At 38.9% G+C, this 13,070-nt stretch overlaps 1 protein-coding gene and 1 long non-coding RNA gene across 14 annotated transcripts in view; one reads left to right on the top strand and one right to left on the bottom strand.

Moving 5' to 3' along the window:
* The first annotated feature begins 4,915 nt into the window (after positions 1-4,915).
* Positions 4,916-13,070, top strand: part of IKZF2 (IKAROS family zinc finger 2) — a 133,302-nt gene continuing 125,147 nt past the window's right edge. For 5 of the 13 annotated variants that reach the window (XM_090044933.1, XM_090044931.1, XM_090044928.1 and 2 more), the window contains exons 1-3: positions 7,371-7,463; positions 8,879-8,927; positions 9,675-9,782. In XM_090044933.1, coding sequence (XP_089901059.1) covers positions 7,461-7,463; positions 8,879-8,927; positions 9,675-9,782 — 160 coding nt within the window. In that variant the 5' untranslated portion in view covers positions 7,371-7,460. Of the gene's footprint in view, positions 6,250-7,204; positions 7,297-7,370; positions 7,464-8,878; positions 8,928-9,674; positions 9,783-13,070 lie in introns of those variants that run through there. The other 8 variants (XM_090044934.1, XM_090044932.1, XM_090044929.1 and 5 more) reach the window with 5 other exon arrangements.
* LOC149867179 (uncharacterized) lies at positions 6,262-7,435 on the bottom strand. The gene is made up of 3 exons (XR_016441991.1): positions 7,295-7,435; positions 6,661-6,776; positions 6,262-6,453 (listed from the first exon to the last, which is right to left on the bottom strand). It is a non-coding gene; the product is annotated as an uncharacterized LOC149867179 (long non-coding RNA).

Here is a 13,070-nt window from a genome sequence, read left to right as displayed (position 1 = left end):
AATAGATAAGTGAAGAAAAATACAGAAATCACATGATATATTAGCAGTGTTTTACACAGTTCCACACAAAGCATCTGTTGCTTTTGAAAGCCTAACCAACCCTAGTGTGCGGAGAGAGCAGTGGATCTATTCACAAATTTAGTATTCAGATTACATACTCAGCCTGTTCAGCAGTTCTCCATGCAATGAATGCCCATACAACTATAGTAACAGACACAGATCTACAGTTTATGAGTTCTATGAGCTATCATGAATGTTGTGCTTCTTCATAAATTATACGTGTGTATCCTGTTTTAATAGGAATAAGTGTATACGCTTTTATTTTAGTGAAATACAAGTAGGTACAGCTGCATCTCTTTCAGAATAAATAGGAAATAGCCTATAGATATTTAGGGATGTTCATTATTTCCTTTTATACATCTTGTTTATTGATGCTGGTATACATAAAAATAAAACAGTGTTTTAGCATAATTATAAGATGGAAGGGTATATGGTATGGATTAGTGCTCATACAGTTTTAGGTTGTCAAATCCAAATTAAGTGAATAATCGTCTATATTTTTCTTCTTCAAAGTTTAATACAGTTTGTCTTCAAAGTAGCCCATATGTAATAACTCACTTAAATGGTAGGTAAGGGTTTATAAAGTCTGTCTATCTGGTGCTGTATTCAGGGGAAGTGCTTGGAGTTATGAAACTCAACAGTTTGCTGTTGGCTTATTTGCAAAGTAACCAAAATAAAAAAGTATCTGGAACTTCCATTGTGGTAACAAACTGTTGTTAGAACCTAATAAACACAATTTAATGGAAGATTCCTAGAATTCCTTGGCCTTATAATAGCCAAATAGAAAAGGACCCTTATGGGATTTATCTGATTACATGTTCAGGAATAGTTTGGGTCATTTCTGTGTATAAAGAAACAAAAACTTCTATTGGATTAATAGTCTCATAACATATCCATCGCTGAGGTATCTAAAAGTGCCCTTAAGTGCCTTAAGAAATTAATGAATATATTGTCACAATACCACTCTGTAATGGGGAAGTATTATTGTCCTTAATATACATGGAATTTGTGGCAGAGATTGAAAATGAACCCAGAACTCCTGATTCCCCTGTTGAGTGCTCTAACCTCAAGATCATCACAGTTGCTTTAATGACTATCATTCCTTGGAGTGCCCAGGTCTCAAGTCCTGAGTTGAGGCTGAGTTGAATATTTCACTTGAAACAGCCTGTGATTCCAGACAAATATCATAATATAATTACCAGATTTTAATGTTTTTCGTCCTAGAATTACTGAAACTAATTTTAAAGATATTTCTTTCCCTCCCCTCCCTCCAATTTTTCCTTTGGTTACATTGTACTTTTTCAAAACGTGCTTAATTTTTGAAAAATTATAGAGGAACCAAAGCAAAAATTAATAAAGTATAGTAAAAAATAAGAAAAGGCTAGATGAGCTGGGTTCTGATTATTTTACTTAATTTAATATTATTTAATTCTGGCTAGCTATTCATCAAAATGGTTGACTGTTAGCAGAGATCATTGAAATTTTCAACTTTCAAAATTTTTATGAAAAACATCACCAAAAATGTTCATAAGGCGAAAAATAAGAAAAAATATTCCAATTATATTTTTATATTTCCATGCACTTTCTGACCACCCTACAGAGCTGATCAAAGTTTTAAAAATGTTGATCAATTTTTAAATTTAGGGAAAATAAATACCAACGTTTACAATTTTTTTTTTCTTTCTTGGTATTATTTTCCTCTGTTGAAGGGGCAGCAAAATCTTGTTCAGGCCAGGGAAATTGATGCCTTGTGTGGGTAATATCCTCGAATAAGAGTTGTTATTATAAATTATTTCATAAGATCAGAACTTAATAGGTTACTCTTATTCTGAAATAGGGTCTCTACAAGGGTAATTGTACCAGCATAGCTAAAAGAAGGCATAATTTTGCCACTGTAATTCTGTCAGTCTATTTTCCCATGTAGACGGGCCATGTTTAGTTGTTAGAGCATAGGCGTGGGAAATAAAAGATCATCTGTCTAGGCTCATTTTTTTTGGTACTACTGTATGTGGCCTTGGGCCAGTCACTTAACTTTTCTTCCCTCTCCTACGCAACATGCAAACAATCAAGCCTATCTTGCTCATAGATGTTTTGCAATGTTTACTTAGCTAATAGGTCTTGAATGCTTGGGTTGCGTACAGAAATATATACTACCCTTATTACTGCCTTTGATTTCTGTAACCGTTAGTACGTTTTTAATAATATCTTGACTGAGGAGCTGGACAACAAAATGCTTTATGGGGTACTTTGATATGGTGCAAAGTACCTCAGATACTGGACTTGGGTTTTACTTTATGGCTTATAATTTATGTATTTACCATTTTTTATTGAATATTTATTAATTAAAATAATAATGATAATCATCTTGATATAGACACCCAGCATGGGTGATTTGAGCTCAAACAATGAAGTCTGGCAAAGTTATCAGCAACTGATAATACAGTATCTCTAAATATATATTAGGTATTTATAGGCAAAGCTGGTAGTGCTGTCTATGGATAAGGTTGTTCAGCTTTGCTATAACACTGTATTTTCAGTTGCTTTTTGCCAAACTTTAATTGTTTAGGCTGAAATTCTCCAGGCTGGTTGTTTGTCTCAAGATGATCTATCTCTCTATATATATTTTTAATTTTAAATTCAGTTTAATTCAATTTTAAAAAGTCTCATTTGGAAGATTAGGAGAGAATACCTAGTTTTGCCAAGCATTTTCTTTTAATCTTATAACTATTTTATTAAGAACTTCTAGTGTTTGTACCATTGAGCAGGGACTTAAAATGTGGTAGGGGAGTTCAAGGATGTGCTTTTTTTCCCCTGTGCCCAAGAGAAACTGCCCAGGTTTGGTGAAGTTATGAGCCAGTGGGAAAAAATATCATTTTGCATGTGCATAGCTGATCCATGTTAAGTGTTTGGCAGCTGGATTCTGTGACAGTTCCATCTGCGCAGAGTATGCTTCATCACAGAACTGCCAGGGTTGCAATTTCTGCTCCTGACAGCTATGGGCTGGTATGGCACCAGGCACCAAAACTCAGAGCAAAGAGACTGTTTCTCTCAGCTGGTCAGTATATACTTCCTGTTAGTGAGGCAGTATGGTGGGGGAAGCTGATGGACTTAAGTGCAGAGAGGTCAAGAAGTAGACTAGAGTGGGGAGAAGGAGAGCAGTGGAGGGAAGAAATTGGGACAAGGAGATTTACAGGGAGACTCTGAACTCTGGGGCAAGGGGAGTGGTGTTCAGAGCTTGGGGAAAAGACTGGGGTTGAGAGCTGGGAGGGAGTGTAGGAGAGGGCCATAGAAGACCAATGGGGGAAAAATGGGACTGGGAGAAGGAGTGGGAACACAAAGCCACAGAGAATATTGGATCTAGGGAGCATAGAGGAAAAACCTAGGACTGCTACGACAAAGAACCTAGAATGGTGGAACCTAGGACCAGCTACCAGTGTGTCTGGGCTAAGGAGCCAGTAGTAGAGGTATAGGATAGTTGAGTCTGGCTTTGGGCAAACAGGCAGAAGGGCTTGGACCTCTAAAGTACACTTCTCAGCAGAACCTGGAAGGAACCCGAGGCTCCCAAATCCACAACCATGCAAACTCCATAAACACACAGCAGTACCCGTGTGTTTGTGTAATTTAGATATATATTATTTAAAATGCTAAAATAGAACAAGCACACAGTACTCCCCCTTGGGAGAGGATGAGAGAACAAACACATGACCAAAGTTACTCACATCGCTTCATGCACTACTAGAGGGCACTCGGAGATTATGGTGATAATTGTGGGATGGGAACTTTAGTGGAATAAATAAAATTATCTCACTATTCCTCTACTCAGCAAACACCTGTGAAACCCACTGACAATGTTGTGTGCCTCATCCCCCTCTAGTGGCTGGTGAAAGGATGACATCCTACTACTTATTTTTGTGCCTTATTTTTTAAATGGCAGAGCCTTAATTTTAGTATTTGCTAACTTTTGAGGGTTCAAATGATATGTATTTAATAATTTATAGTATCATTTGATACAATAAATAAGCGGTAGTTTGGAAGTAAGTCTGAACTGTTACCCCTTATCTCAATATTGCGTTCACCCTGCTGCCTAGTTGTATTGCAAATATTCCTATATTGCACTAATTTAAAGCACACTAGAAGAAAAGGACTGTTCTTATTGGGCCCCAATCAAACTTAAATTAAAGACAATGGAATGACTCTATGGATCTCAGTGGACTCTGGATCAAATCCCATGTAAAGATCTTCACAGCGTATATCTCACTTTAACATATTTTTGCATCATATTTGAATATTGTCTGCCTTGTGAATTGTCTTGGGAAAATGATATCCATCCCCCACAGCCAGTATCAGTCTCTATATCTGTATATCTATAGCTGAACCAAAAGAAACATAGTCATTCTCTTTTTCTACAAAGAGAACCTTTTCCTAGTTTTATATATGCAACGAATGCTCTTTTAGACAGTAGTAATAGCAGTAATAATAATAGTAATAATGGTAGTAGGAATAATAGTAATAGTGATAATGGTAATACTAATAATAGTAGTAATGGTAGTAGTAATAATAGGAATAATGGTAATAATCAGGGATCCTGGTTTTTTTCTGATTTAAAAAAATCCCAATTTTTGCTTAGAAAGGTAACCCCAAATCCACATTTTTCCATGATTTAAATGAAAAGCTACTGCTATATAGATATATATAGAGTGAGAGGGTTGTTTAATTTTAATCATGGGAAAATGTGGATTTGGGATTACTTTTTTAACCGAAAATTGGGGATTTTTTAAATTGGAGAAAACCAGGATCCCTGGTAATAATGGTAATGTGAATGATAGTAATAGCAATAATATAATAGTAATAGTAATTATTAGTAACAGTAATAGTGAGAACAGCAATAGTGATAATAGGAATAATGGCAATATGAATTATAATAATGGGATTAGTGGGAATAGTAATAATAATGGGAATGGTAATAATAGTAATGGTAATATGAATGATAATAATTGTAATAATGTTAATAGTACTAGTAATGGGAATAAGAGGAATAGTAATAGCAATAGTGATAACAGTAGTAATGGTAATATGAATAATAGTAATATGGTAATGGGAATACTGGTAATCAGAGTGCTGGAACATTTCACGTTTCGCTTCCTCCCCCGTCTGCTGTCGCCCGTACTTAGGGCAGAGCCGGTCAGCGAAGTTCCAGAAGTGGCGAGCCCAGCGCAGCACAGGACTTTGACACCGCCTGCGCCTGGCTGCGTGTCCCTGCTCCCAGAGCTCCCTTTGTGCCGCTCAGCCAGGTGCGCGGCCGCACGGCCTGGGCAGCGGCCGCGCACTGACGTGACAGCCAGGCCCCGCGCCCCGCCGGGTGGGCGCCGAGCCGCGCCCGGGCTCGGCTCTGAGCAAGACACGTCGTCATCCGAGCCGGGCCGCCCTCGCGCCCCGGCCATCCGCGCTGCTTGGCAGGGCAGAAGGGAAGCGAGCAGGAAAGTTTAAAAATAGAAGTGCTGAATCATGACTCCGAGAGCCGGGGGGGAGGAGGGGGGGCGGTTAAGTTCATTCAGGCAGCGAAGAAAGAAACGCAGCCCGGCTCCTTCCTCGGGCCGGGAGGCTGTAATGGCTCTCGGGAGCTGGCGGGCGGCCGTCATCCGCGCGCTCCGCCGCACCTCAACCTTGAGAGCCTGTGCGGGGAGAGGGAGCACGCGTGTGCGTGTGCCCGCGGGTGTGTGTGTGCGTACGTGTGTGTGTGTGTGCGCGCGGCGGGGAGCGGCAGAAGCAGCACTTGTCCTGTAATCGATTGCCGAGCGCGCGGAGCGGCGCTGCCAGCGCACACAGGCGCACACGCACACACACACACACACACACAGGCGCGCACGCACTCCCCGCGCCGCCTCTCGCGGCTCCGGGTGTCTGGGAGCGCGGCTGCCTGGGCGAGATGTGTGATGTGTGCGCGCCCGCCCGCCCGCCGGATCGGTTTCTCGGGGTTTGACCAGCTGTCCCAGGCTAACCCTGCTCTCTGAAGATGGAGGAAGTAAAAACAGGATTACCCTTAGCTACAGATCCACTGCCTTAGTTTCCATAACCAACTGCAGTGCACAAACACACAGTCCTTGGGCAAGAGAGAGAGAGGCAGAGGCGACCCCAATAAAAACACAAACAAAAGGGTGATGGAAGTGATTCACTGCATGCACTGCTGAGGTAAATCTTCGCTTGGCTCTTTTTTTCTTCTTTTCTTTCTTTCTTGATTTTTTTTTTTTCCTTGCAAGGGGGAGATCAGCTCTTGTCTGCTTCGTGCTGTGCTTTCTAAGCCGGCTGTCTCGGCGTGGGCATGGAGCTGCTTGGCAAAGCCGAGGGGTCGCCCAGGAAAGTGCAATTATGTAGCATCTCCGGAATGACTTGTTGCTGTTAAGCCATAATAACAATAATAAATAGATGCGTCTGTGCACAGAGGCGCCTTTGGAGGTAGGGGAGAAGCCTGCTCATGTGGGCAAAGAAGGGGCGACTGGCTCTGAAGGGTATTGGGCTTTGGAAATGTCTGGGTGCCCCCTACCCCCCTTTCTCTTTTTAAGATCTGGTTTCTGGGATGTTAATCGATTAATCAGTTCTCACCTCTAGAAACTGCTGACAGGGGTTGGAATTGCAATTTGCAGGAGCCTCCTCTTCTAGCTGCAACTCCCCAGAAGAGAGATCCAGGTCCTTTATTTTTTTTAATTACTGGCATGACACTCAGGGTATTTAAAAAAAAAAAAAAAAAGGCAGGACTTAAATTACTTTGACAGGTTCTGCTCTGGGAGGGGAGAGATGGAGATGAAATTGAGATCTCTCTCTTTTGCCAAGGGCCACAAACAATCCTGTGAAGTTGGCCTAGGTTTCTTGCTCTCTGTGTCTGTATGTGTTGTCTTTTATTTTTATTTTATCCCTCGTCTTGTTCCTCCCCACACTCCCCCGATGCCAAATCCCCCCCTTTTCTCCCCTCTCCTCCAGTTTTCTTGTCGATTCTTAAGGAACCGGTGGATCAAGTTTTTCTCTCTCCTGGTTAATCGCATTGCTGTAGCACTGGCTGACCTCTCTCCCTCCCTCCCTTCCTCCCTCTCTCTCTCTCTTTTTGTTCTTCATCTTCCTTGAAAGTATTTGCCATTCCTGAGTGAGTTTCCCAACAAGATCATCCCAGAGAGGGAGAAAAGCTTCTCCTGGCTCATTTCTCTTTAGTTTCCCTAGCGATCCTTTGCTCTGAATGTCCTACCTGTAAGTTCTGGGGGAGGGGACGTCTCTGGGGGTGGATTTTTTTCTTCTCTCCTTTTTGATCAAACTTTCCCCATCTTGCTGTACCTTCAGCACGAACATAACTAGCTCTCCATTCCTCTGGGAAGCAAGAAGTAGGAGCTGGGGTCTGCCATCAAAACCTAGAAATGGTGATCAAACTTCTTCTTTTTCCCAACAACCAAAGACATTTTTCCTTTTGTTATGTATGTTTCATTTTTTGCTTACTTCCTCCCTTTACTTTCCTTCCAGTTCATTGGCTGGGATGATCTTTCCCTGTTGCTCCTGACATTTCTTTCTTTTCCTCAATGAGTCTGTCTACCTGTACTAAGGGAAAGATAAGGTAATTTTGAAAAGGCTGTTGTCCATTTAGAAACTTTGAGAGGGCACTTTTTAAAAAACAAAACAAAAAGCTTTGTAAAAATCAGTAATTGAGAGAGTTTGATAGTAACTGTGTATGTTGAAATGTATGTGTTATGTACTAACTGTCTTGGAAATTTGATCTCTCTTATACAAAAAAGGAATACAGAGAAAAATATTTATGTTTTTGGGGGGTGGGGGTGGTACAAGAGGGAGGGAAGTGGTTTTGGAGACAAGAAGTGAAGCTGCCTGTTTTCCAGTAAGTAATGGAGAAATTCCAGGAGCCAGGGCTAAATATACTTGGCGATCAATACAGAAATGGCTCATTGTGAATAATTTAGCTGCCTGGTGCAGTGAGAGTTTTGAAACTAAAGGCAAAAAAAGGGCTGTAGAGGGAGAGGGGATATAACATTCTCTTCGGGTCATGTCAGTTTCTTAACTTTTCTACTTAAAAGAATATAGTTATGATTATTGGTCTTTTTTTTTTTTTTATCGAATGATAGCTAGGGGGTGTCATCCTATACAGTTACTTGGGTTTCTGGAAAGTAATAGCTTACTCTGTGTCAGCAGAGTGCTTCCAGAAACTTTGAGACTGCCTCACACCACAAAATGCATGATCTAGAAATATTAAATGTGACATTCAGACCCACAGTGTAGCAGATGACTGGGGTTACAACAAACAGGTGTGTGCATGTGTGAGAGAGAGATGGCAGCTGAAGACAAAGGGTTGTAATGATTCTAAAAGGAACACGGAAATGGAAGGTTTTTGTTTTATTCTGAACACAGTGAACTGATAATGGAATAAGTGTGAATAGAGATACCACTACAATATCAATATCTTCGAAGACTATTATGGCTATGAGACCTGATAATTGATAAGGCACTAAAATCCCAAACACTTTGCCCTCCCAATTGATTCTTAAAGCAGGTAAAACTACAATTAACGGAGAACAAATAGTATCTCAGCACAGTTCATCCATAAACCAAGTTGGTGCTTCTGCCCCATCTGCAGCAGCATCAGATCATTTGGAGAAGGGGTTCAGTGATTTGAAGAGCATATGCAGCGCTCTTGTATGCATCTCTAGGTAATGGTTGCATCAGCACCAACAGCAAAATGGGCAACTACTAAGGGCTTTTAGTAAGTTTAATCATTTAATGGCTGATACCAACAGGCATCTTTGACTGTGTGTACCTTTTTGCTTTACAGCACTGCACTTTGACTATGGAAGCAGAGGCTACTGATGGATATATAACATGTAAGTAGTAATTTTATTTAATTTTGTTGATTTGACTTCCTTCTTCCAATATCTCTACATAAAGTGTCATGGAAGAACCTGAAAGTCTGTCATTTTGTACTATCACTATTATTGTAAGAAATTGCTTGGAGTAGTAATGCTAAATAATAAAGTTTGGGTAGTTCTTTATAAGACTGTTATGTACTTAAACAGTTACTAAAGTGAACAAATCTTCTATAAGACATTAGAGTTTACTTTATGACAACATAGATTAGAAACAAAATGTCAGTATTTATATTGCCATTAATTTTTAGCTATACATCTCATGTTCCCATTTCCTTGTCAGGGCATGTTGTTTAACTCCCAGCTAGCTGAAAGCTGTGAATCCAAATTTAAGTGGAAGGTCTCTACCTCAGGATGATACTTTATTCCTTTCCTGATCAGCCCTGATTCACACTTAGTACTCTGGTGTTTGAAAATGGACAGAAAAATAGTTTTCATTTTTGCACATGCAAGACGCAGTTTTAAAAATACTGGTTTTTGGGATCAATAACAACAAATTGGTGGGAACGCTTTGATTCTTAAAAAAAAAAAAATCAAATACTAGTGTGCAGCCCCCAAGGAATCCTATTTTAATTGGCTGTGGGACACTTTTAAAATTGGAAGAAAAGCAAGGGTGAGGGAAGTTATAAAAATTGAATCCTTTATCATTTGGTAGTTTTATTGAGGTATTGGACAGAAACTTACAAGTAATTTGTTTAATGAAAGCAGGTGACAATGAGCTTTCCCCTGAAAGGGAGCACTCCCACATGGCTATTGACCTCACCTCAAGCACACCCAATGGGCAGCATACCTCACCAAGTCACATGACAAGCAGTAAGTCTTTTTTTAAAATATGTTTCTCTCTAGCATTATATGTGAATTAGTTTGGTTTGTGGGTTCCTCATTTAGCTTACTGGATTGAAACCCAGTGCTGTAGGGTTTGCTAAGAAAAGAAGGGAAGGCACAACAGATTTGTTCTTGTTCATTAGTGTCTCATGAATATGAGCCTGATTAGTAGTCTAGACAATACCAAGGTGGCATATGAGAGCTGGTCTTTACCTGTGCCAGGTAGGAAACACTTGGCTTTACTGATCCTTGTTTTGTTTTAACTGGTTTTAAGAACAGGTTGTTAGTATGATTACAAAAATAGCTTGAAATGGGGTTATTTAAAAAGTGAAGAAGTTTTCATTTCCCAGAGGCTTTATTCAAGAAAAATCTAAAGTTATGCTATGTAGCAGGGTATATTTTACTATTCTGCATAGAATGTTACCATTCTGTTCCTTAGCCCTCGTTTCAAACTTCAGAAAATGGACAGTATAATTGGGAAATTTGTAAAACTCATTCACTAGCTATCGCTTACAAATTGAAAGGTTTTATTTAAGAATGTCAAGAGTGAAACTGGAAAAAAAGCAAAAAGATCTGTGAAAGTAAGAGGAGAACCAAGTGCAGCTAATGTTTGTTTGTTTTAAATGGGTTTTTAACACTTTCAATGAAACAGCATCTTTAACTTACATTGGAGCATGGAAAAGTGCAATTTATATGCACTTCCTAAAAACAACACATTTTTATATTAACAATAGAGCTTGTTCACTGTTGATTACAATGCGTTACCAGAGTATTTATCTTAAAGTGCTCCAATACCTGAATCCAAAAGTAATTTAAAATATGGTGTTTACTTTCAGTTAGTTTTTCTTTTCTCTGTGATACTCATTTTCTCTTGTGTGTATGAGAGTGGATAAATATATACACAAAAAGATATGTTTGAACTATTCTTTAAATATTCTGAAAGAAAAATAGGGCCTTTAGAAAGATCTCATTGAAGATCTTCAGTACATTTGGTATTGTTACAAAGTCTTTCATACTGAGAGGATGGTGTTACTCTCATTTAATAATTTCTCCTTTCCTCCTCCAAATTACGAGTAAAGTGGATTTTATGAGTCTTTAAAACTGGGGGTTATTATGAAGATCTCCAATTATATACATGTTGCTAGAGAATATGATTGCTAATACTCTGGATTGAACTCTATATGACAACCTACCATAATTCAGCATCTTTCGACAATTCCAGTCCTGCTGCTGTGGGATTCTGATATATTTTATTATGTTGTAAAAGTTTTACTACTCACTTTCTTCATTTTCTTTGTTTCCTTTTTTATTAATGGGAAAGCTTCAGTGGAGCAGGGGAAAAAAAGCCCTTGCTGCTTTAAATCTTCTTTATCATATAGACTAAAATCTAGGGTCAAGTTAATGAATAAAAGGATGTATGCCAAATTCAAGCAAAATATATTAATGTGCTCAATATTTTAACATCTGCATTCATTGTGTTAATGTTTTCAATGATTATTCTATATAATCTGTAGTTCTTTTAATGGGCAGGTGCTAGGTACAGCATGGGCACAGTCCTAGTGGTGTTGGCAAAAATTCTTTTGCACGTGCTGTTATATTAATTTTGCATGTCTGTCACTAATTTTCAGTACTGCTGCCCTATTTTAAGGAGACAAGTGGTCAAATTTAGGGCTCCATTTAGTGTTACAAATCAAGGGAAAACTTGAGCTGGGAAGCAGGACTTTTGTGTGAATGGAGACAGCAATGTTATTTTATGACGCTTCTTGTGATTTCATTATGCAACTGTATATATTTGTAATTAAACATCGGAATACTTTGAACGGCATTTGCTTTGTCCTCTGTTAAAGCACATCTAATATGCATTAAAAGTTGTCCGGTCTTTGTTGCGGTTGTTACATCAGCTATCTGGTACTAAGGGCCAAATTCTCAATGCAGTGTATACCTTCCAAATAAGTAGCCTGTGCACTGCCACCTGCTCTGGTGGGGAAAGAATCCTTTTCTACTTTCTAGCCAGAGATTCAGTTGCTCCTGCCTCTGCTACATTCCCCTCTGCAAGGAAATTAGAGGCTTAAAAGGTGTTTTAGCAGGTGGCCTAGATGGCTTTCTCATCTCCAGGCCTAGAATCAAAGAAAGATTTTAAGCAAATGGAGTCAGAACAATTGTAAATATTAAACCCAATATTCTAATATTTGGAAGTGGTTAAAACTTCAGTGAGCTTTTAAAGATGGTTTATAACAGCCAAAAAAGTTATTAGAGACTAAGTAGTAATTTAATAAGAAAATAAGCATTGTCTTCTGAGTGAATTGTTGCACATAATGAGGCTATTGCAATTCTCAGTGTTGGGGAATAATAACAGTATCTGACCAAATGGCTACTGGGATGACTGTACCAAGTGTAAGTGAATTCAAAAGCAGTATTTAAAAGTTAGAATCTGTTACAGAGAAGTCAGACAAGAGCTTATTATAAGATAGCCCATATTGTATTCCTACCAATCAGAGACGACCGTTCTGTACCATCAATTGTATTTCTCTTTTGTAACATCAAAGCTCAAAATCTTTCTTGGTAGCTTTTATTTTCCTTCTAAATTGAAATTTTTAGTACAACCCTTGTGTTACCTCCTTATCTTGCCTTGAGCAAAATGTTACATGTTTTATAGATGTGTCAGCTTCTCTTCCCACCTTACCTTTTATGTGAATAAATGATGATGGATCTATGGATTTTTACCATTCATAAAGAAATCATGAAATTAAGCCAACTTTGAAGATTGATTTGTGATCTTGGAAAGTTTTGTTGTGATTAGAGAGCAGTTTTACAGAATAGCCAAGATAGTAATTCTGGTATCACAGGATATAGGTCGATGAAGTTTCTAGGCCAAGCTGATTTTTTTCAGCCATAAGCGGGAGATTTTTGTTAAAGGAAACTTGACAAAGTAAACCACCTCCACTTACAAAAACAACTTCCCCCCCCACCAAAAAAACCCAACAAAACCTGTTCATCTCTCCCCTAGCCCTTTGTCTTATTACTTTCACATGGAAGTTTAGGCAAATTCAGTTTGTTTTTGGCATAGCTGGGGAGAGGCAGAATACCAGTCCATCATCTGAAATTGATTCTTTGTCTATATCCAGTTGTTTAAAACACTGGTATAATTAAAATGGTAGATGTCCTTGTAGTATAAGCAGTGTTCTATGGATATAAAAATGCCGAGACACACATTTGTGCTGGTGCAGCTGTATGGTTAGGGTTGGCACTATAAAAATATTTTGGTTAAAAGAAAAA

This window comes from Crocodylus siamensis, chromosome 4, assembly GCF_052110815.1.
Source record: "Crocodylus siamensis isolate JL-2025a chromosome 4, ASM5211081v1, whole genome shotgun sequence".
Lineage (NCBI taxonomy): Eukaryota > Metazoa > Chordata > Crocodylia > Crocodylidae > Crocodylus > Crocodylus siamensis.
The sequence above is the reverse complement of the archived record's forward strand: the minus strand, read 5'-3'. Positions and strand labels throughout refer to the sequence as shown.